Source organism: Malus sylvestris, chromosome 12, assembly GCF_916048215.2.
Source record: "Malus sylvestris chromosome 12, drMalSylv7.2, whole genome shotgun sequence".
Classification (NCBI taxonomy): Eukaryota; Viridiplantae; Streptophyta; class Magnoliopsida; order Rosales; family Rosaceae; genus Malus; species Malus sylvestris.
Window position 1 is genome coordinate 10,467,785 of NC_062271.1, and position 23,967 is coordinate 10,491,751.

At 39.5% G+C, this 23,967-nt stretch overlaps 2 protein-coding genes across 2 annotated transcripts; both read left to right on the top strand.

The window, feature by feature from the left end:
• The first annotated feature begins 225 nt into the window (after positions 1-225).
• On the top strand, positions 226-1,181 carry LOC126592926 (probable calcium-binding protein CML36). The gene has a single exon (XM_050258733.1). The coding sequence runs from the start codon at positions 376-378 to the stop codon at positions 1,045-1,047; it is 672 nt and encodes a 223-aa protein (XP_050114690.1). The 5' UTR covers positions 226-375; the 3' UTR covers positions 1,048-1,181.
• Positions 1,182-7,920: 6,739 nt separating this feature from the next.
• Positions 7,921-9,471, top strand: LOC126592143 (uncharacterized). The gene has a single exon (XM_050257892.1). The coding sequence runs from the start codon at positions 7,921-7,923 to the stop codon at positions 9,469-9,471; it is 1,551 nt and encodes a 516-aa protein (XP_050113849.1).
• The last annotated feature ends 14,496 nt before the right edge of the window (positions 9,472-23,967 follow it).

Here is a 23,967-nt window from a genome sequence, read left to right on the forward strand (position 1 = left end):
GATCCTCTCCGATCCTCTTACACATTATAATAATCTTATATTATGTCTGTTCATCGTATATTATACGATCAACTTTAAATTATTTAAGTCAACCAATCACAGGCTTACAGCAGTGCTAACCCACTAAAAATTTCCTAATCGGTTAATCCCAATAATTCAAAGAAGTATAAATCGGCCGCTTGAAAAGCTTCCCCCACGAAGCTTCCTGGAAGTTGCTATGGCAGTGCCTTCATTCCCACCATTTAACCCCCCATCCCTTCCTCTCTGCCTCCTATCTTTCCCTTTCTCTCTCCTCCTTCTCCATCTTCATCATCACCATTATTATCCTATCTCTCTCTACAACTTCTTCCCCCATCTGGGTTTTCATCTTCAATAATGAAGTTCATCAAAATTAGCTCCAAAAATCTCAGTCCGAAACGCCTCTTCCGGTCTAAGAAGGACCGGTCCGCCGTATCTCGCTCCGAACCGCCGTCGTTCGGGTCCGAAACGGCGTCTGCCTCGTCATCCTCTTCCTCATACACAATCCACAAGCCCGGGGCCGGCGCCGGCGGTGGAACCACGCCCACCAGCGTTTTGCCCGAAAGATCGGGTGAGTGGTCCGAGTTTTCGGCTGATCTGCAGCTCGACATGGCGCAAGCGTTTAAACTTATAGACCGGGACAACGATGGAGTGGTGTCGAGGAAAGAACTCGAGGCTCTTCTGTGCCGGCTCGGTAACGACCCGCAGAGTCGAGAGGAGGTGACGTTGATGCTAAGCGAGGTGGACCGAGACGGTAACGGTTCAATCAGCCTCGAGGCTGTGTTGAACCGGGTCGGGCCGGTTTCCGGTCCAGCTGCCGACTCGGAACTGCGGGATGCGTTTGAAGTGTTTGACACGGATAACGACGGAAAAATATCGGCGGAGGAGCTTTTGAGCTTTTTCAGGGCAATCGGCGACGAAGGGTGCACGTTAGAGGAGTGCGGGCGCATGATAGCAGGGGCTGATAAGAATGGGGATGGGTTCGTGTGCTTTGAGGAGTTTGCTCATATGATGGAGCGTCAGAGATGAAGACGCTCCTGATGTTTTAGGCCTTTTGATTTTCTTTTTGTTAATTTCGATCGGGATAATGGATGTATGGTTTTTAACGGTATCATGAAAATATTGAAGGGGTGTGATATTCATATCCTCTTTTACTTCTCACACATCTTTTTAATTTTCGGCCGTTGGATTGGATAAATTGAAGAAGATCAATGAATATAAATTATTAAAAGGTGTGTGAGAAGTAAAATAGGATGTGTGGATAGCACACCCCATATTGAAATGATCAGAGGATCTGACGGGTTGGATTAATCAATCTCAAACTACATTTGTTCTTTTTATCTTTTATTTTATATTTACTACCCTCATGTTTCATGATTTTCAACATTTAGTACATCAAGTTTCTTTCGTCTCAGAGTCAAACCTAAAGTGTAAATTTTGGGACAATCTCATACATCCGTTAGTCAAACTGTTAAATTTACCGTTAATTGTGACGTGGCGTCCATGTAGACAATGACTGGACGCCACGTGTCAGCCACGGATTTTTTTTTTTTCTTTCTTCTTTTCTTCTTCTTCTTCCACCCGACTGCAACATTTTTTTTTTCCTTCCCCTTCTTCTCCTTCTTCCTTCTCTTCCTCCGAATCTGGGGAAGTTTTTTTTTTTTTCCTCCTTCTTCCTTCCTCTTCTTCTTCTTCCTCCGAATCTGCTCAGATTCGGTTTTTTTTTTTTTTTTTTTTTTTTGAAGAAGAAAGAAGAAGAAGAAGAAAGAAGAAGAAGAAAAGAAAAAAAGTTGCAGTCGGAGGAAGAAGAAGAAGAAAAGAAAAGAAGAAGAAGAAGAAGGAAGAAAAAAAAAAAAAAAAAAAACTTCCCCAGATTCGGAGGAAGAAGAAGAAGAAGAAGAAAAAGAAGGAGAAGGAGAAGGAGAAGAAGGGGAAGGAAGAAGAAAGAAGGAAGAAGGAAGAAGAAGGAAGAAGAAGAATAAAGAAGGAAAAAAAAAAAAACGAATCTGCGAATCTGGGCAGATTCGGAGGAAGAAGAAGAAGAAGAAGAAGAAGAAGAAGGAATAAGGAGCAAGGAGAAGGAAGCAGGAAAAAAAAAATTCCCCAGATTCGGAGGAAGAAAAAGGAGAAGGAGAAGGAGAAGGAAGAAGAAGGAAGAAGGAAGAAGGAGAAGAAGGGGAAGGAAGAAATAGGAAGGAAGAAGGAGAAGGAGGAAGAAAAAAAAAAAAGTTTGCAGTCGGGTGGAAGAAGAAGAAGAAGAAAGAAGAAGAAGAAAGAGAAAAAAAAAAAAAAATTCCCCAAATTCGGAGGAAGAAAAAGGAGAAGGAGAAGGAGAAGGAAGAAGAAGGAAGAAGGAGAAGAAGGGGAAGGAAGAAGGAGGAAGGAAGAAGGAGAAGGAGGAAGAAAAAAAAAAGTTTGCAGTCGGGTGGAAGAAGAAGAAGAAGAAAAAGAAGAAAGAAGAAAGAAGAAGAAGAAAGAAAGAAAAAAAAAATAACGTGGCTGACACGTGGCGCCACGTCATTGTCCACATGGGCGCCACGTCACAATTAACGGCAAATTTAACAGTTTGACTAACGGATGTATGAGACTGTCCCAAAATTTACACTTTAGGTATGACTCTGAGACGAAAAAAACTTGATGTACTAAATGTTGAAAACCATGAAACATGAGGGTAGTAAACAGTCTTTTACCCTTTTATTTTTATTTTTTGTTTCTCTCAGCGTGTTCTCGCATCCGTCACAAAATTTGTTACTATAAAGATTTGCTTCCAACTAATGCATTGAAATTTAGAGTCCAGCTATCTAATATCCTCAACAATTGGCTTAAGATGTCAGGGAGGATTCCAAACACCTAGCACCACCTGAATGACCAGCCTTGGTTCCCCATTCACCATTAAGGTTAGCACCAATGGAGAGGTTAAAACGCCTAAAAGCCAAAAAATAATTTGATTTAGCCAAAAAATTAATCTTCAATCGAGTGTTAGGTTATAAAAATAGTTCATTAACTTTAATCCAATTAGAGTAATGGTCTATCAATTAAAAATTCATAATCATTGGTCCCTTACATCATCAAAATGTACAGCTATGATCATTTTTGTCAACTTCGTTAGAATTTCCTTCAAAATAAGTCATGTGCCACACACAAGTGGCTAAATCAAGGGGAAAATATGAAAAACCAAATGAAAAAAAAATTGTAGCATATGTCCCTTAATTTTAATTCAATTGAAGAAATTGTCCCTCAACTTTAATCCAATTGGAGCAATGATCCCTCAACTTTAACCAAATTATAGCAATAACCCTTCTAACATGAGTCATTTTTACGGAATTCTGACAGAGTTGACAAAAATGACCATAGTTTCACGTTTTGATGAGTTAAGGGACTCATACTCATGAATTTTCAGGTGAGTTGCCATTGCTTCAATTAAATTAAAGTTGAAGGATCATTGCTACAGCCTACAAGGCATCAGGCTAGCAAAATGTAGCCTCCTCGTAGCCCTTTTTTTGGCCCAACTCCTCAGTTGCAATAATTGATTTCAAATTCAACGACTAGATTTGTAAACACCCAAAAGAATGAACTAATAAATTTAAAGTATAAACTTAAAATTATATTAATGGGCTATGTTTAGCCTATTTGGTTAAAGATGGTATATGAGTACAGCCTATACTGTTTAATCCAATTTTTTTTTTTTGTAAAGCCATAATTTTGGATGGGCTATCTTTAGTCATTTCGGTTCGATGTGGCCTAAGTTCTTCATACCTTTGAGTCTGATGAACAAAAGTCCCTCCTTTAAAGTAATGGCCTCAACAACTAAAATAGTAGCTCATTTGAGATTAAAAGCACCAACTCCAACCAGTAATCCCTTTTCATTCCTTAGAACGAAAGCATCGCAACTTTCTCCAATTCACCGATCCCATCAAAGTTTAGCTTTATATAACCATGTGCAAGGTAAGCAGATCTTGGATCTTATCTGGATCCTCACAATTTATCCATTCATTGTACATTGTACCGTAAGAAATTATTATAAATTTTTATTTAAATTAAACATAAACAGTACCTAACGAAAGTTGATCACCTAATATACGATGAATAAATAAAATATAAAAATTCCTGAAATTCTCACAAAGAGGAAGAAAAAAAAATCTCATCTGAGGAAGCCACTATAAGGTGCTGTAACATCCCACATCGCCCAGGGGAGTGGATCATGTAAGCCTTATATGTATATTCTCATCTCTACCTAGCACGAGGCCTTTTGGGAGTTCACTGGCTTCGGGTTCTATTGGAACTTCGAAGTTAAGCGAGTTCGCGCGAGACCAATCCCATGATGGGTGACCTACTGGGAAGTTTTCGTGTGAGTTCCCAGAAACAAAATCGTGAGGGTGTGGTCGGGGCCAAAAGCTGACAATATCGTACTACGGTGGAGTCGAGCTCGGGATGTGATGGGGCCCCGGGCTGGGATGTGACAATTTGGTATCAGAGCCAATCCCTGGTTGGATGTGTGCTGACGAGGACGTCGGGCTCCTAAGGGGGATGAATTGTAACATCCCACATCGCCCAGGGAAGTAGATCATGTAAACTATATATGTATACTCCCATCTCTACCTAGCACGAGATCTTTTGGGAGCTCACTGGCTTCGAGTTCCATCGGAACTTCGAAGTTAAGCGAGTTCGCGCGAGAGCAATCCCATGATGAGTGACACACTAGGAAGTTCTCGTGTGATTTCCTAGAAACAAAACCTTGAGGGCGTGGTCGGGGTCCAAAACGAACAATATCGTATCACGGTTGAATCGAGTCTGAGATGTGGTGGGGGCTGAACAGAGATGTAACAGGTGCTGTTAATAAGATTACCCCTGAATATCTTCTCAAGTAGTAACTTATTTTTCGCTAAAAAAAAAGGAAAAATGGTGGAAAGTTGTGACCACTTTGGTTCTCCGAATGAGGTCGGATTATATAAAACCAAATAAAGAAAACGATGCCAAGCTTTGGAATATCTAATGCATTATTTTTCATGGAAATTGCTGTCCCTTTTCCTTTCAATTTCCTCGTAAGTGACTGCTTTTTTGCCGTTAAATTTTGATATTAAATATGTAACTAGTAATTTAACGATTAAAAATTTCGATAGATATAAAAATCTCCGAAAGATACTAAAACATTGCAAAAGTTCGTTAATGCGGAGATCAACCACTGAGGCTAATTTGATTAGTGAAATAAAGACTGACTAAACTACCGTGTATTTAGTTTTCTTCAACTTGGATCGGTTTCTCATGCAAGATTCCTTTCTTAACATATACATTATCATTATATTATGGAGGTGGATTGTCTGCCCGCTCATTTCCATACTTTTCTTATCCCCTCCTGTTTGTTTGGTCACGGTTAAGTCACGTCAATATTTTATATTGATTTTTTTTTATAAAAATAATAAAACAAAAAGTAATAAGAATATAAAATGTTAACGTGATTTAACCATGACCACACAAAATAGGAGGGGATGAGAAGAGTATAGAAATGAGAGGGTAGACAATCCACCTCCTTATATTATATATTTAAACATATATTCCTATTTTTTTTAATACATCGATATTTTTACACCTATTTTTTTAATACATCGATATTTTTACACTAGGGGAATGAAGAATTCTGCTAAGCTACACAATTAGCAACCTAATTTGGTATTGAATTTGTCATTTATGAGATTTGAACTTAAGATCTTTTACACATATATTCCTATTTTTTTTTAGTACATCGATATGTTTACACTAGGGAAGGGGGGTTCTGCTAAGCCACACAATGGGCATCCTAATTTGGTATCGAATTCGTCATCCACAAAATTCGAACTTAAAACTTCTTACTTCTAAACGAATAAGAATACTACTAGACTGTAGTACTGAATAGCAATATATATCCTTGCTTAAAAGGTTGTGGTTAGGGATAGGCAAAATACCTATGGGTTTGGGTAACAGCGGTTATCCATCCATTTAAAGTTCACGGTTACAGTTATGGGTAACCATTTAGACGAACAAACGGTTATGGGTATAACTGTTTATCCGTGAAATTTAAATGGGCGGTTATATATATTACCCGCGGTTATAATGGGTATCCATGGGTTATGGACAGTGGCAAAGCCACATGAGGGCGGGGCGTGACAGCTGCCACGCCCCTCTTCGGAAAACCCACTAGTTCATCTCCTCTGTTTGCTAGGCGATTTGTTCTGCTGCACGCATCGTGTGTGTATATATATATATATTATAAAGGGGGACCGCATGTCACCCCTTGTGTCCCCCGTTCCTCTTTACTTTTCAATCCCTCCCGTCCCGTTCACCAATCAGAGACAGAGAGAACAAAGCTGCTCCCAAAATCCCAGCAGCTTAAGCCAACCAACGCCAACCGTTCCCTTTTATTTATGTTAGGCTGATTCCTGTTGAGTCGTCACAAGCCATTCTCCAACTGCTGAACCGTAGGCTTCCACCCTTCAAAGGAAATTTTTTAATTCCTAAATGTATAATCCCTAACCCTAATTAATTATTTAATACGAATTTCGTTTAATTAGTATAGAATCATATGGTATTGCACTAATATGGTTATTGGTTATTGATTATTGTGGATGCAAATTTCCACCTTTTTCTTCTTGGACAAAATTGCACTTACGAAACAATTAATACCTTTGGTCAAGGCTAAGAACCTCACGCGCCCATGATGAACGGGGGGGTTTTAGCAGAAAAACCTCTGATGCCAAAGTTAGAAAGAGAGAAAAAGTGTTTAGAGAATTTTTGGGAGTTTTGCAAGAGTATCAACATAGCTTTTTAGAAGAAATACGGTCATATATATAGGGAATTGGGTGTGGCGGGCCTTTAAGTGTGTTTTGGGGTGTTATTTGGTGATTCAATTAGTAATTAATATATTAGTTAGGTATAAATATATTAATTGGCTAATTATCATAATAAAAGAAATGTTTTGGGAGGTTTTTGGAGGTTATGGAATAAGGATGGATGAGACAAATTTGAACTTGTTACCTATTTTGGGTACTCCTGATTTGGTTGATGGATGATTCTCCACTGCTCGTGTGTAGGAGACCCGGTGTGCCTCGAGGGTAAATTTGTCATCTTCATCCAAAAATCCACGTGTTGCTTTGTGATTATTTTTGGCTCCACAATTATTAATGTGAATCATATGCTTCTATGATTATTGATATGAAATTATGAAATTATTTTTTTGGGTGAAAATTAAAATTTGAATTCTTGATGGTTGAATTGATTAGTTGTATTCATATGAATATTATTAGTTGAATTGAATTTTTATTTATTGAATAATTTGTATGATTATTGGTATTGATTAATTGAATTGTTGGTTGGTTGGATTAATTATTATGCATACTATAGTATAGTCTACTCTAGGATTAAGAGTCTAATTTTTTTTTTCTTTCTATTTTACAGTTACGTAATAGAACGATACTATAAGAAACAATACTTAAATCCTCGTTCAAACATTTTGGGTAGTCCTTCTCCTTCAAATATTCCAAGAAGTCATTCTTCAAATATTCTTCAAATATTCCGAGTAGTTCTCCTCCTCCTTCAAATATTCCAAGAAGTCATTCTTCAAATATTCCAAGTAGGTCACAACAAAGTGAGGCCACCGAGTTGGATGAAATATTGGCTAATCTTCCTGTAGACCCTGCACATAAACGTTGAATGCTTGATTATTCACCTAATTATCAAGAAGCAATTCGTAGACACTATCTCCAAATTGATCCTTGTCAGCCTAGAGACCACATCATGCCAATAAAGGTTAGCGACAATTGATGTTTTATAATCGGTTGGTTTGATAAGTTTAAGTGGTTGGAGTATAGTATATCAAAAAATGCTGCATTTTGCATTTATTGTTATCTTTTCAAATGTGATTTTGATCAAATGGGTAGCACTGGAAGTGATGTCTTCACTGAGATAGGGTTTACAAATTGGAGGAAAGGACCCGAAAATCTTCGAGTCCATGAGGGAGGTGTTGGAAGTCTTTATAATAAAGTTGTACAACAAGCTAGAGATTTGATGACACAAAAACAACACATTGAAACATTTGTGATTAAGCAAACTGATGAAGCTTGCATTAATTATCGTACTTTATTGAGTGCCTCACTTGAGTGCACAAGATGGTTGTTGGGACAAGGTTTGCCTTTTCGTGGCCACGATGAATCGTTGAAATCAAGCAATAGGGGTAATTATTTGGAGCTTATGCAATTTCTTTCCAAGCATAATGAACAAGTTAGGAACGTTGTGTTTGAGAACGCTCCCAAGAATCTTAAGTATACTTCTTCTGATATTCAAAAAGATCTTGTTCGTGCTTGTGCCATTGAAATTGTAGATGCAATCACTAAAGATATGGAAGGTGCATTTTTTTCTCTTTTGGTTGATGGAGCACGTGATTCTTCAACTAAAGAGCAAATGGCAATGGTATTGCGTTATGTGAACAAAAAAGGAGAAGCAATTGAAAAGTTTTTGGGTGTTCAACATGTCTCCTCTACAACTAGTAGCTCGCTTGAAGAGGCCATTGAGAGATTGTTTGCTACAACAAATTTGAGTATGTCCAAGTTACGAGGACAAGGCTATGATAGATCTAGTAATATGAAAGGTGAGTTAAATGGTCTTAAAACAAAGATTTTGAACAAATACCCTCAAACATTTTATATTCATTGTTTTGCACACCAACTCCAACTAGCTCTTGTATTCGTGGCAAAGGAAAATGTGGATGTTGCCAATTTCTTCATCAATGCTAGTAGTTTGGTGAATCTTATTGGATCATCGTGTAAGCGTCGTGATGCATTTAGAGAGAAACAACAAGAACAAATTCAGAAAGCTCTTGATCTTGGTAATCTTGAAACGGGTAAAAGGTTAGATCAAGAAAGTAGTCTCATGCGTCCATGTGATATACGGTGGAACTCGCATTATGGTACTATAGTTAGTATTATTGTTATGTTTGAAGTCGTGGTGGAGGTGGTTGAATGGATTAAAAGTGATCGCAACCAAGATAATCTCAGTAAAGCAACTAGGTTATTCAAAGACATACAAACTTTTGATTTTGTGTTCCACTTTTTCTTGATAAGACTTATATTTGGAATTACAAATGAGTTATCACAAACATTGCAAAAGAAAGATCAAGATATTGTGAATGCGATGGCGTTGGTGGAAGTATGCAAGCAAAGACTACAATCTTTGAAAAATGATGACATTGGGGACTTGTTTCATGATGTAGAAAAGTTTTGTGAGGAGCATGATATTATCGTTCCTAACATGGAGGATTTGCATTTCGTACCTGAAAAATCAAGGCATAAAGCTCCAAAAATCACAAACTTCGATTACTATTGTGTGGACCTCTATTTTCAAGTCCTTGATATGCAACTAAATGAATTGAATGATCACTTCAATGAGGTAAACACCAAGTTGCTTCTTTTTATGGGAGTCTGGTGAATAATTTTGCATCTTTTGACAAAGCAAAAATTGTTCGTTTAGCCCAACTTTATCTTCAAGATTTTGATCGTATAGACCTCATGAATCTTCCAATTCAACTTGACAATTACATTCATGATATGAAGATGCATAGTGAGTTTTCATCATTGAGAGGAATTAGTGATCTTGTAAAAGAGTTAGTGAAGACCGAGAGGTGTGAAAGTTATATGTTAGTGTATAAGCTTCTTACATTGGCTTTGGTGTTATCAATTGAACCACTTTGGTGGAGAGAGTTTTTTCTGCTATGAAGATTGTGAAAACACCATTGCGTAACAAAATGGGAGATCGATGGTTGAGTGATAGCATGATTGTTTACATTGAGAGAGATGTATTTTCTTTTATTAATAATGAGCCTATTATGCAACGTTTTCATGATATGAAACATCACCGGCAACAATTATAATTTGTTTGTATTGATTAATTATGGAAGACATTACTATATAAAAAGATTTAGTTGTTGCCATTTTTCTTTAACATTGGATTCTTTTAAGTTTGCCCCTCACCCCGAGAAATTCTAGCTTTGCCACTGGTTATGGGTATTACCCGCGATTATAACGGATATCCATTTACCCATTTAATTTAATATATGTAAAATTAAAAAAAAAATTATAGGCCGTTGGATTGGTTATACCCATTTAATTTAACATCGAAGTTATGTGGTTGAATTCATATCTGATAGTTTTTTTTTCTTCTCGTGTTTATATGTTTCTAAAGCTGGAAGAAGTTTGATGCTTTGTGTTGCCTAGTATATTTCCTGGCAATGTACTGAAAAAAATGCTTTCTGCAATATTGAATGATGAATGTATTTGTCATTTTACTAGTACGGTGGTATCCACCAGATAAACTTCTGTAGAATGGATCCATGGTTGAGTTATAGTCAGCAATTTCAGGATTTCCAATTTTTTGCAAAATTTCGAAACTATTTCGGGATTCTCAAAATTTTGGTTGGAATCGGTCTTGAAATTAAAGATTTGCTTGGGTGTAGCTAAAAAATATCATTCGTAAACTATTATTTCAATTATTGGAATTGTAAGAGGACTTAAATGATTAAAATAGGGAAATGCAAGCTAAAATGTACTTATAACGGTGTTTAATTGTCAGAAAACGAAAATTATGATAAATTTTTCTTTTGTAATTTTCAAGTTGTTAAAAAAAAAACATGTAGATGGGTGAAAAAAGCGGTAAATGGGTAAAAAAAGATAAACAGGTTCAAAAACGGGTAAACGGGTAAATGGTTATGGTTAAATTGGTACATGGTTATGAGTATGGTTAACCGGGGTATAACCGTTTATGCAATTACCCAACTGGTAAACGGTTATGCAGGTATAAACAGAAATGGTTATGGGTAAATAATCGCGGTTACCCGTCTGCCATAACCGTTGCCCATCCCTAGTTGTGGTACCAACTATTTCATTTGACTGGTTAAATAGTAAGGGTATATTACATTTTAACTCATACCTCACATTTTAACACCTTTAACTTTGGATCCCATAATACACTCATACCTTAACTTTGGATCCCATAACACACTCATACCTTAACTTTGGCCACAAATCTAGATCTAGTAGAGGAGGAATGCAAGAAGGTCATCACCCGCATTGCAGCTTACCAGCAGCAGCTCCTCTCGAGCTATAACAAAAGGGCCAAGATCCGGCAGTTCCAGCTCGGGGATCTAGTCCTAAGAAAAGCCTTCATCACTGCCCGTAGAGAAGGCTCCAAGAAGATGGATCCTCCGTACAAGATTAGTAGAGTAGGTAGCAAGGGTAGTAACATGCTCGCCACCATGAATGACAAAGAGATCGAAAAGCAGTGGAATGCCTACAATATGAGGAACTACCATACGTGACCTCCCGCTACATCAAAGCCCGAAGACTCAAGCAGCTCGACGGGTACCACCTTGCAAGCCGAGGACTATCTAGTTGTTATGCAGTTTTTACTTTACAACTAAGTTTTCATTTGTTTCACTCGTTTTTCAATGAGGAATTCAGAAGTAAATTACAACTTCGCTCGACTGCATGCTTACAACAACTGATCACACCTGTATTTCAAAAGAAGGTCGCGTCCTCCTTAGGGACTTATCGCAAGAATTGTGCCCCCCTTAGGGACCAACCATGCTCTCCAGTGTAAGAGGGTAAACCAATTCCCCGACACCCACATGGGTCTGCTCTCCAATGCGGGATGATAAACTTTACACTCCGAATATCCAGACATGGATGAGTCGGGTTGGCCTGGTATAACTAGGTGCACGATGGCTTACGTCGGGATTCCTAGAAGTAGCCATGATGGTCTTTTTCAAGGCTTAGCTAACTGAAGAGTTTTGGGTCTCTTGGCCTAGTTCGTGGGGAACCGAGCCTCAGAGACGGAGGAGGCACATTACGCAGTACACCCTATGAACGACTGCCCTGGAACTCTAAAGCTACTACTGAGTGCACTAAGGTAGCCTACGGTTTCCAGAAGACTGCCTACGACTTGCCCTTCAAGCAGTAAGTCGTGCTCAACTTATACAACCGCACGTTTTTGTGAAAGGTTAAACAAGTGAGCGTGCATATATGAGGCTTTATCCACTGCCGACATGCTACACAGTTGATAAGCTTCACCTCTGCCAAAGCGTGGAATGATCATTTAAAGATCTACACTAATTTCTAAAATGTTGTGATACTTGCTACGCAACCCATATAATTGGTTACATAAAAGCAAGGAGTTCCCTCGGACCTTTACTTATGAAATTCCATACAACCGTGTACTTTTGATACGAAAGGTTAGCGAATTTCATGACCCAAAAAATCTTTAGTATGTTGTGATACAGGCCAAACAACTCAAAGGATTGAAGAAAGCCAAGGTTAACAGCCAAGTGGTCAAGCAGACTCGTCTGTTTCTGTAAGTAAGATGTCTAGCTGCCGACCCTATGGCTAACAACTCTGCAAAAGTTCTACACCAACACCTGCAACTGCATAGGCTATGCGGGCATGTCTACTTATAGAAAAGTAGCACACATGCCGCTGGTTTAAAAAGTCTAAGGTTGGGCGAAAACAAAAGAAGTGAAGATGAAGAAAAGCGAAGAAAGCAAGTTTATTAAATTTTCTAGCAAAATTGATAAACAACTAGAAAAAACCGAAGGAGTTCAAGCAAAGAAAAATGCAACAAGGAAAATTAAGAAAATCCTAAAGACTACCTAGAAGACTACTCTTTAGCAGCTTGGACATCCCATGACTACTCAGTCCCCATACCTTAAACAGCCGCGACGCTCTCAATAGCGGCATCATCCGGTGCTTCACCCTTGGTAGCCCTAATCCGGGCACCAACTTCTCCAACAACTTCAGCAATGGAAGCCTCAAAAGTAAAGGCAAGCAAGCATTTCGAAGAAATAGAGAAGGTCTCGAAGTCTTTCCCAGCAAACTCAAAGTCAAACGGCCTACTGAAGAGATGATCTACATAACCCAGCTTGTAGAAATCGGCCTAACTTTGAACAAGCAAAGTCTCGAGCCCATCTTTCTCACTCTTCAACTGTTCATTCTCTTCGAGCAGATCAACACAAACACGCTGCAACTTATCCACTTCTTTCTTTAGACTTTCGTTGATCTTCAATACATCTTGGATTTCCAACACTTGGGGTTTCAGTCTATCAATGACCTTCTTTAAGTGGATCACTTGATTATAAGCAGAAATAAACTCTTTATCCTTTGCATAAGCAACGGAACGAAATTCTGAGATGACATGCTCAAGATCTTGAATTTGAGGTATGTAACAACCAATCTCCTTCTCTGCACTTTCATACTTAACTTGGGTCTCGTCAAGCCTAGTCTTCAAATCAATGATCTCTTGGCGAGTGGTCTCAAGTTGCAGAAAAGTGGGGGCAAAGATATTAGACCCATTCAAAACGATGAGATCAGATTCCAAGCTCTTGATCTTTTCGGCCAAAAAGTAAGCCTTGGCTGCCATAATCTTTACCATCCCCTTGGCAGTGTTGGTATCTTCTTGGTCAAGGAGCATTAACTCGGCTGCCATAATCACCATTTTCTGCATCATAGCAAGCAAAGCAGTCATCCTATATTCGGTCGTATGCTTCGCAAAGGAACTTGGGCATACAACTCCTTTAACACCATCAACAAACTTGGCACACACGTCAATGTCTTCAAGCAGATTCGGTTTCAATAGTGCACAAATCTTAGTAGCCTCCCCAGAAACAGACTTGGTGGATTTCTCACAACTGCCCACGTAGGGAGTCTCATTTTTCTTAGTAGGCGAATCAGTCTTAGCAGTGAGGGGAGTTGGTTTTGGCACTACTTTAGTAGTAAAGTCCCCTTTATCGCTCTTTATAGTAGCAAGTCTCTCCAAAGGTGAACCACACTTAACCCTCAACAGATGTTTTGGCATAAATTTTGGCACTGGGGGCACGACGAAACCTCTACGTTGAGCAATCTTATCAGCAATCGAACTAGCCACTTTTGGAACGACATGCGTTAATGGCTTATATCTAGCAGCCTCGTCTTTATCCCCTTTAGAAGAAGTCAAGTCAATCACAAGCCTGGAGGCATATGGTGAACCTTCGCGAGCAACGAAAGAAGTCTTTGGCTTTTTCTCAGCCGACATCTCTTGAGCAAGCGGGGAAGATCTTTTTTTCCCACCTTCATTCACAGTGGGCTCTACAATGGCAACAAATAGGCTAGTGTTTCTGCCTTGATCCATTTTATCTCCTCTCTCAGAGGCATCCTACTTTTCTCCCAGTGAAAGGGACTAAGTACCCAACGCCACTCACGGTACTCAGAAGGGATACCTAGTGCAACATGCACCTTCTTCATATCTGGAGAAGTCTTGGGAGTTGAGCCAAATTCCGAATCTACAAAAGCAAAGGAAGGCAATCAGTAAATTAGAAAACAGCTTAGCAAAAGTACAAAGCAGTCGAGGGACTAAGCAATCTACTTATCGAAGATGAAAACCGTCGTAACACGCAGCTCGGGAAAAGAATCAGACTCTTATTCTCCACTTATTTCTAAAGTCTCATTGGCCCAATCATAATCTCCCTTTCTCGAGTGGTCAAAAGGCCTATGGAAAGATTGCAGCTGCCCAACTCCCTCGTTGTGGCCTATGTTAAAAAAGTACTAGAATTCGTTTATAGCCAGATCCAAGTCAAAGAATTAGCTTAGATTGAAGAACCCCACCATTAGACGAACCGCATTCGGAGAACCTTGAGCAAGGGTGCACTTCATTGAGCAAAGCACTTCTTGGAAGAAACGCGGCATAGGAAAAGTAAACCCCAACACAAAGTAGTAGGGTTGAAATTTGATGGCTATTCGAGCCCTACTACATGGCTCACGACTACTATTTTCCTTGACACGCTTCACGCATACCCTCGACATAATGGCATGCCTATATGCCTCAAGAAAATCTCCAAACGAATCATCGAAGCTAATTTTGAAGTAAACAGCCTTGAAGTAGCCCACCTTACTCAAAGATCTGCCTTGACGATACAATGGCGAAACACCATCATCACCTTTGTGGCTTGAAAAAGACATACTCGAAAAAATTCTACAAAGATGCAAGGAACATTCGTGAGATGGCTGTACAAAAAATTAAAAAAAAATCGACACATCAGGCTTTATGGCCCAAGGTCAAGGGCACAACCTAAGACCATAGGAACCCATTAGCCATGCTAGGCCCCACAACCTGGTCCTTTATCTCTCGGCCTGCAGGCCTCACATCCTAGTTCAACTGGAAGGGGGCTGGCTCCCTCGTGCCTCCCCCTCTCACATCTCGCATGGGCCGAAGCCCAACCATCTACAACCAGCCCAGGAAGGAGGCCTAAGCCTCCATTTCTTTCTCCAACTTGGGCCCAGGCACAACGGCCTAGACCCTTGCGCCCCAGCACCCTAACCCAAGCTAGCCATGTGCCTAGCTCAAGGCTCAAGTCGCTAGCCCTCGGCCCAAGCCAAGCCACCGCCACACCAAGCCGATGAAGCACCCCACGACAACAATCATAACGTGGTTTCCCAGGCACCTTTTCACATATCCTCAACCCTCGTCGAGCCAAATTTCAAACCCTGGGGTTCCCAAAAATTACGAAGACAAGGAAAAATCAAATTTTTCTTACCTTGGAAGATGAAGAAAGCAACGAAAGACGGTCCTTTGCATGAGCAAGTGTAGAAGATTGCTAGGGGAGGGGGAACAAACATCCTCTAGCTTTCTCTCTTGTAGGGTAGAAGGAATTACTCTCTGAAGTTGATTTAATAATATACTTAAGGTAGACTTAAATAGACTTTGGAAGTAATTTATTTCCCTTTCCTAGAATAATCTAATTTCCAATTAAAAAGAGAATCTACATCAAAATAGGAAACAATCCTATGTTTCCTAGAACAAGAAGATCTCTACACCTACTGCCCTTTCATGCGAGCAACCCAATAGGTGTGGGGGCATTTGTGGAGCAAAAAATAATCGAGAAAAATATGGAGGCGACACGTGTACTTTTGGGTTAAAAAGACAAAATTACCCTTAAGGCACACCGGGACTTCCACGCGCATGCAACAGACAATAACGGCTCAATCGAGGTCAAAGGTGATCAATTATTGCAGCTAAGGAGCTGGGCGCCAAATAATAACTTGGTTGGCTCTATAAAATTATAACCTAACAATCACTTAGAGATTAATTTTTGTATAAAAGATCTTCATTGATCATAAAGAGTTATTAATTGGTCGTAAAATCACCATCCTGTAGAAGAAAACTAATACGTATAAAGCATGTTTAATAAGAACAAGAAAAGTAAACATTAGACACCTTCTGGATTATCATTTTTAAAATTCCCATTTCTTTTCTTTTGTAAATTCCATTCCCATTTTCATATTTGTCCGATGCATGTAAAAAAACAAATAAATAAATCAATTATTATATATATTAATTCGTTTAGAAGTATTTTTTAAAATGAATGAAAGCGTTTTTAGTGAAAATAGTTTTGAAATCAATCATTAATAAAATTCAAATGGATCTTGGAGAAGCATTTAAGTGTTTTATGCAAGAATCACATATCTAATGATTCTTCTAAGAGCACTTAAAAGACCTTGTTATTTGAGAAGCAACTGCATTCTTATCTTTCAAACATCTATGTTTAGAGGTTTCATGTTGCGATACTTAACAATCGTATGCATTAATGGAATAATTACATCATCAACCATAGATCCAGAAGATTGTATTCGCTAGCATATCCACACAAGCTGGCCTTTCATGCCAAATGATAACAATCCTTAGTTGAAAGAAAGACAAAATTTTTAGAAATGTGAAGAGATGAGACCTGACATTGTTGAGTGGCTTCAAATGAGAAAGACATATAGTTTGGTTAGAATTTTTTTTTATATAAAATATAAATAAGTATAAATAAAACGTTTTTAATCATTTTAAAAGTACTTTTAAAATAGTTTTATATCTATACTATCTATATAAAAATTAACAGTTTCTTGGAAAATATTTACCCAAAAAAAAGATTCTTGGAAAATATCGACAGGTCTTGGAATATGGGCGGTTTGACGTAAAGTGAAGGGATAATACCGTGATAGTGATCCTACTTCTTTGAAGATGGGAATGGGTGGTAAGAAACATGTCACCAACAACCACCACCTTTTTTTTTTTGGACTATTACTGGTTTCAAAATGTATTTTAATTTATATGTGGTCTAATATTTTAGTAAATAGTGTTGAATTTCCATCCATACGGTTTGGATTCGAAATTTTTCCTTCTCATAAATTATTGTAATAATTTCAAATTCTTCGTCTCCTCTTAATAATTATAATTTTATAAAGAAAAAAGTCTTTTGATTTGTTGTATGGCAGAAAGATACAATTTTACACAAATAAATTTCAAATGTATGAGACATAACATAGTCGAGTTGGCCATAATGGTATGCTCTACTTTCGACCCTTAAATTGAATTTCTATTCTGGTAACTTCGATGAACTTAATGTACTTATTCTATCAATTATTATAAAAAAAATCAAAATTTATACATAAAAGAAAATTACTGTGGAAGAACAGATTTTTTTTTTTATATGGAATTGGTTTCCCCATTGCTTGTCCTGTTAGGGATCTTTTCTAGGAACCTTCATTGCCTTTAGGCCCTTTACCCTATCGTCTTATCTGACGCGGACAGAAACATCTTTGTCTGGATTCTTCTGTTAGCGAGCAGGAGTCGGAGTTGTTGACCGAAACTACAAAGAGCAGGAGTTGGAGTAGGACGAGGGCTAGAGTGTCAGTATCTGCCCAGAAGGTTAGGGGTGGTGGTGAAGGTGGCAAAACACAAAAAAATTCAAACGCTTAGGTTCGAGAAATCAACTAGCAAAAAAAGTCTGTGTGATACTGTAGGTTTTAAGATCATTTAAGATGATATTTGATGCAGTTAAAAGAAAAAGAAGATGATATTTGATGAAATTTTTATCATTTATAGAAGTAAGGATAAAAATATTTAAAATACTTGCAAGAAATATAAGATTATTGAATAATTTGTATTTAAAACGAATTCTTAATTGTCACTTAGTAGTCTAGTGGTATTTATCTTCACTTGTAAGTAAGAGGTCTTAGGTTCAATTCTTGCCAAAGACGAATTAAACTACATTATGTTGGAAATTATATATTATAATATAAATATTGTAATATATTATTTTAATAATTGAATGAAAAATAGTGTTAACCATATTTCTTAGAAAGGTTATGTTATTTAGGTGCATTCCTTTGCTAAATAATGTATACTTATAGATGAAAAGTTACATTTCTTTAATAAGTAGTAATTGGATTCTATATAAACCCATGAAACCATTGGTATTAAATGATATAAAATTAGAGTTAATTTTTACTCTTGACAAATAGGGTTTCCCCACTTTATTTCTCTCATTCTTCATTTGTCAAATCTCGAGTCGTATCTTGAGAGTATGAAATATATAAAGTTCCCCAGAGTCCGAAGATTGAAGTACTTTGACTTCGGATTATAAATTGTTGAATCTTGGGAGACGAACGCCTACTGAACTACAAGCACAAGAGTAGGGGTGAAATTCTGTCTTTAGGACATTGCATTTATGCAAGCCTCAATCTTCAAGTTTGTTAGTTTTTCTAACTTTCTCTATAGTTGTTTATATTAATATCATATATAATTGATGTTGTGAAATTCTTGATGATCATTGGAATTTTTTATGTCATTTTCATATTTTCTAATATTGCTCCAACAATCTAAAGACAGAAATTTATCTTTATGCGATAATTGGAAAAATGTGATGATGTGTTTGTAAGATGTATATGCAGTATACGGGGAAAGCAGCGGGAAAACGTAAGCATTAGTGTTTACTTGATTCTTTCCTTTTGAATTGTATGATTTTTAAAATTTGATAGTTATTATGGCAATAAGTCAGTGCCTCCTGTCAAAGAATGACTGCGAGACACAAATGAACATGATAAAACTGAACATGAATATGCGCCATAGTTCATAGTGTAGATTAGTAATGTGATGCATTTAATTGATATGCTGCCAACGATTTGATGCATTTAAATGATTGTATTTATAATATGTATGATTGTTCATTCATGAGAAATTATGTGAGATATTTGGGCACGATGAATAGACATGATATAATATTTGTGGAGCCAAAAATAATCACAAGGCGACACATGAATTTTTGGGTAAAAGAGGACAAAATACCCTTGAGGCATATTGGGATTCCTACACGCGAGCAGCGGACAATCATCCCTTAACCAAGTCAAAAATGCTCCAAAAGAGGTAAACAATTCAAAGTCTATCTCATCAAATCCCCTTTTGCAAGGTAACCTCTAAAATATTATGTTAATTGGTTAATTAATGGATTAATTACCCAATTAATCCATTAAATACCAATTAAATCATCCAATTAACCACAAAATACATCCAATTCAACCCTAAAGCTAGTCAAAGGCCGGCCACACCCTTTGCTCTTCACCTTTTTTATTTTTTCCCCTTTATTACGCAAATTAAGTTAGTCAATTAATCTTATAACCCCCCATTTATTTCTTTCATGTTTAATTAGCCAATAAATTGGATAATTAAACCAAAAATTTCACCAAAAAAAGCACATTATGGCCTGCCACTTTCTCTCCAAAGTGGACGGGCCTAGCCCTATAAATAGGCTCTCATTTTCACCAAACACTCATTCCAACACTTTGGCAAAAATTCCAAAATTCTCTAAACACTCTTTCTCTCTAAATTCTAACTTTGGCATTGGAGGTTCTTCAGCCAAAGCCCCCCCCCCCCCCCAAAAAAAATCATCGTGGGCGCGTGAGTCTCTTGGCCTTAACCTAAGGTGTTAATTGTTTTGTAGGTGCAAAATTGTCCAAGATCAAGGAGGAAGAAATTTGCATCCACAAATTGGTGCTTTCATTGAAAGCTGAGATCTATACTCGTAGAAGAGTCTCGCATAAAAAGGTTTTTCTCTATTTTCTAGTTCACTTGAATATTTTTCATATGTTCTTATTATTAGAATTTTTTATTTGCAAAGGTTCTTTGATAAAATGAATAAGAAAAATATAATGGCTAGAAATTTAGAAAATTCCACAAGTGAAAATTCTAATACTCAAGAAATGGGACTGCGACGATCCACGAGACTAAATGTGGTCATAGACGGATTGGTACCACCACTACGAGGTTCCACCATGGCCTAAGCCATGCCATCCAAGTTTGCACGGGCCCGAGCCCAAGCTTCGCATTCGCATGCATCACGTACTAAGTAGCCTGCTCCCGCCGAGCAACCTGCTCTCGCGGCCCAGCCTGCTCCCACCAAGCAACCTGCTCTCGCGGCCTAGCCTGCTCCCGCCGAGCAGCCTGCTCTCATAACCCAGCCTGCTCCTGACGAGTAGCCCACTCTCATGGCCCAGCTTGCTCTCGTTGAGCAGCCCACTCTTACGGCCCAACCTATTCCTGTCGAGCAACCTGCTCTCGTGACCCAGCCTGCTCTCAACGAGCAGCCCACTCCCGTGGCCCAGCCTGCTCCCGTAGCTTTCCAAGCAGCCCAAGTTGGCCCAAGACTATCTCAACCATCCAGACCTACCATCGAGCCGGGGGCATTCTCACCATATTTTTTCGTGGATTTGACATTTCCCAACTCAAATCTCGCGCCCGAAGTCTACCACCTTTCCACTGCCCAAGGAGGCGCATTCATTCCAAGCTCTTCCAATCCAAATGGCGAACAACACTTGTCTCGACAAGTCATAGAGTTAACGAGCGCCCTTGCACAACAGACAACCTTGGTGAATCAATTTTTGTAATGTACCGGGATCCAACGTGCCCCAGACGAGGTATCTTGAAGTAAAACAAGGGCAGACGAACCTTTCCAACAGCGTCCCGGCAAGCAGCCACTCGACCAGCCATGAGCCGAGCGTTCGGGCAGTGTACACTCCCGATTGGGCCCTTGAGATAGCGTATACTCTCGTCTTAGCGCACGGAGAAGCGTGCACTCTCTACTAGGCCCACGGATAAGCATACATTCACAGTTGGGGTAACACTCCGATAGTTAACATGAGCAACCTTCTAGGCAAAATGTTCATTCGCGGATAAACCCGCAAGGAGCATCATCCAACTTACATTGAAGCAGGCAGCACAACGGACGGAGAGAAATAGGCATTCAATCCAACTCAAAGTTCAACCAGCAGCCTGCGAAGAACTCGCTCGACTGCTAGGAACGCACCATATGTACTGCATCTGAAGCATAGACGAGCCAAGCACATGGAAGAGCAGCTTAGACCAGCAAGTCATGGCTGGGGGCAGTCGAGAGCTCTGCTACCCCCAACAAAGGAAAATTTAGGAAAAAGTAAAGAGATTATTGACCAAGCAATTGCACGATTTCCAACACAACGAGGTCACCGACGAGGCAGTACGATGAACATAAGCAGGTCACCCTTCACAGACGAGATCGAGCAGGCAGAGCTTCCATGCGAGTTCAGCATGCCACATTTCACATCTTTCAAAAGGGATGAAGACCTGGAGAGACACTTAAAGCACTACTGAAACGCAATGATCCTTTATCGAAACAACGATGATCTCATGTGCAAGATATTCACCACCACTTTACAAGGCGAGGCACAAGATTGGTTCTACACCCTGCCGCCACAATCCATCAGGAATTTCTACGAACTTTCTTTGGTTTTCACCAAAGAATATTCATCATATCGCTTGATAAAAAAGAAGTCCGACCATTTGTTTGTCGTCAAGAAGAACCCAAATGAGTCACTTGGTGACTATGTAGGAGATTCAAAGCAGAGAAGGAAAGGATAGTCAGATGCAATGACTCGATAGCTAGAGTAGTTTTCCAAAAAGGTCTTCTAGTAGACCACCTGCTATTCGGAAAATTGATCATGAAAGAAGATCTAACTTTGGCAGACTTTTTTGCTTTGGCAGAGAAGCATGCACTTTGGGACGAGGCTCGCCAATGTACATTCAAGGACTTAAAGAAGTACCCGACATCACCTTCCTAGAAGCAGCAGATGACATATTTGCATGTTTGACGGTATCTAAAGTAGCAATAAGCTCTACCATCATGCAAGAAGAGCTGGGGGGCCAACTACCTGTACTCTACAGTTACGTGTATTCTACAGTTCAAAAGCTTAAGTTTTACTTTCAAATGCACGCAGTCATCATCATGACGCACTATTCCGCCGAATCCAAACCCGCGACGATAAAGGCGTAGACCCTGGTATATGCAAAGTTTTCTGACAACGCAACAGAGCTGCCCAATGAGGTCCCGAAGGCAGCTGAGCACACTTTAGCTACACATGCTTCCTCAATGGAGATTTCTGGCATTTGCATGTCGACGGTGCATCCAACTATAAAAGCTCTTGAGCAGCCATGGTTCTTGCCACCCTAGACGGTTCAATGCTCGAGCAGGCGATCATTCTAAGCTTCAAAGCATCTAACAACGAAGCAGAGTACGAAGCCCCACTAGCAAGCCTTCGAATGACAGAAAGACTTGGTGCTAAAAAAGCTTTCAATTAATTTTGATTCCCAGCTAATCACCAACCAGACTACTAGGGGCAAGGGCATGATGATCGTGGCAACCAACTATTTCACCAAATAGGTAGAAGCAGAGCCCATGACGATCACGATTCAGACGGACATAGAGCGCTTCATATGAAGGAGCATCATTTTCTGATTTGGCATCCCTGAATCTATCGTCACCGACAACGGCCCGCAATTCATGGGCAAAGATTTGGTGAAGTTCTTCCAAAAGTATGGCATCAAACAGCACCTGTCCATCCCAATATATCCTCAAGGCAATGAGCAAGTCGAAGCATCCAACAAAATGATCTTCGACGACCTCAAGAAATTCCTCACCAACAAGAAGGGAAAATGGCCAGACGAACTCCCCAGATGTCTATGGGCATATCGCACCACCAAAAGACAAGCCATCGGTGAGACTCTTTTCTTTTTGGCACTTGGTTCAGAAATGATCATTCATCCCAATGTCATCGTGCTAAGTATCAGCACTTAAATTCCAAAGCATTGAGCAGAACAGTAAGAAGATGACTACAAGCTTAGATCTGGCAGAGGAGAAGCGCGAGCAGACAATCACTCGCATCGCAGCCTACTAGCAGTAGCTCCTCACCAGCTACAACAAAAGGGCCAGGATCTGGCAATTCCAGCCCGGAGATCTAGTCTTAAGAAAAGCCTTCATCATTGCCCGCGGAGAAGGCTCCAAAAAAGACGGATCCCATATGGGAAGGTCCGTACAAGATCAACAGAGTAGGCAGCAAAAGTAATTACACCATCGCCACCATGAAACGACAAAAAGATCGAAAAGCAGTGGAATGCCTACAATCTGAGGAAGTATCATGTCTAACATCTCACTACATCAAAGCTCGAAGATTCAAGCAGCTCGACGGGCATTACCTGATAAGCTGAGGATTATCCAGTTGTTATGCAGTTCATACCTTACAGCTAAGTTCTTGTTCGTTTCACTCGTTTTTCAATGAAGAATTCAGAAGTAATCACAACTTGGCTCGGCTACATGCTTACAACAACTTATCACTCCTGCACTTCAAAAGAAGACCGCGCCCTTCTTAGGGACTCATCGCAAGAATTGCACCTCCCGATGGACCAACCATGCTCTTCAGTGCGAGAAGGTAAACCAATTCCCTGACACCCACATGGGTCAGCTCTCCAAGACGGGAGGATAAACTCTACACTCCGAATATCCAGACATGGATGAGCCTGGCTGCCCTAGTATAACTAGATGCACGATGGCTTGCGTCGAGATTCCTAAAAGTAGCCATAATGGTCTTTTTCAAGGCTTAGCTAACTGAAGGATTTTAGGTCTCCTAGCCTAATCCGTGGGGAACCGGGCCCTAGAGACGGAGAGGGCACATTATGCAGTACGCCCTAGAGACAGCTGCCCTGGAACCCTAAAGCTGTTACCGAGTGCACTAAGGTAGCCTACGGATTCCGAAAGACTGCCTACGGCTTGCCCTT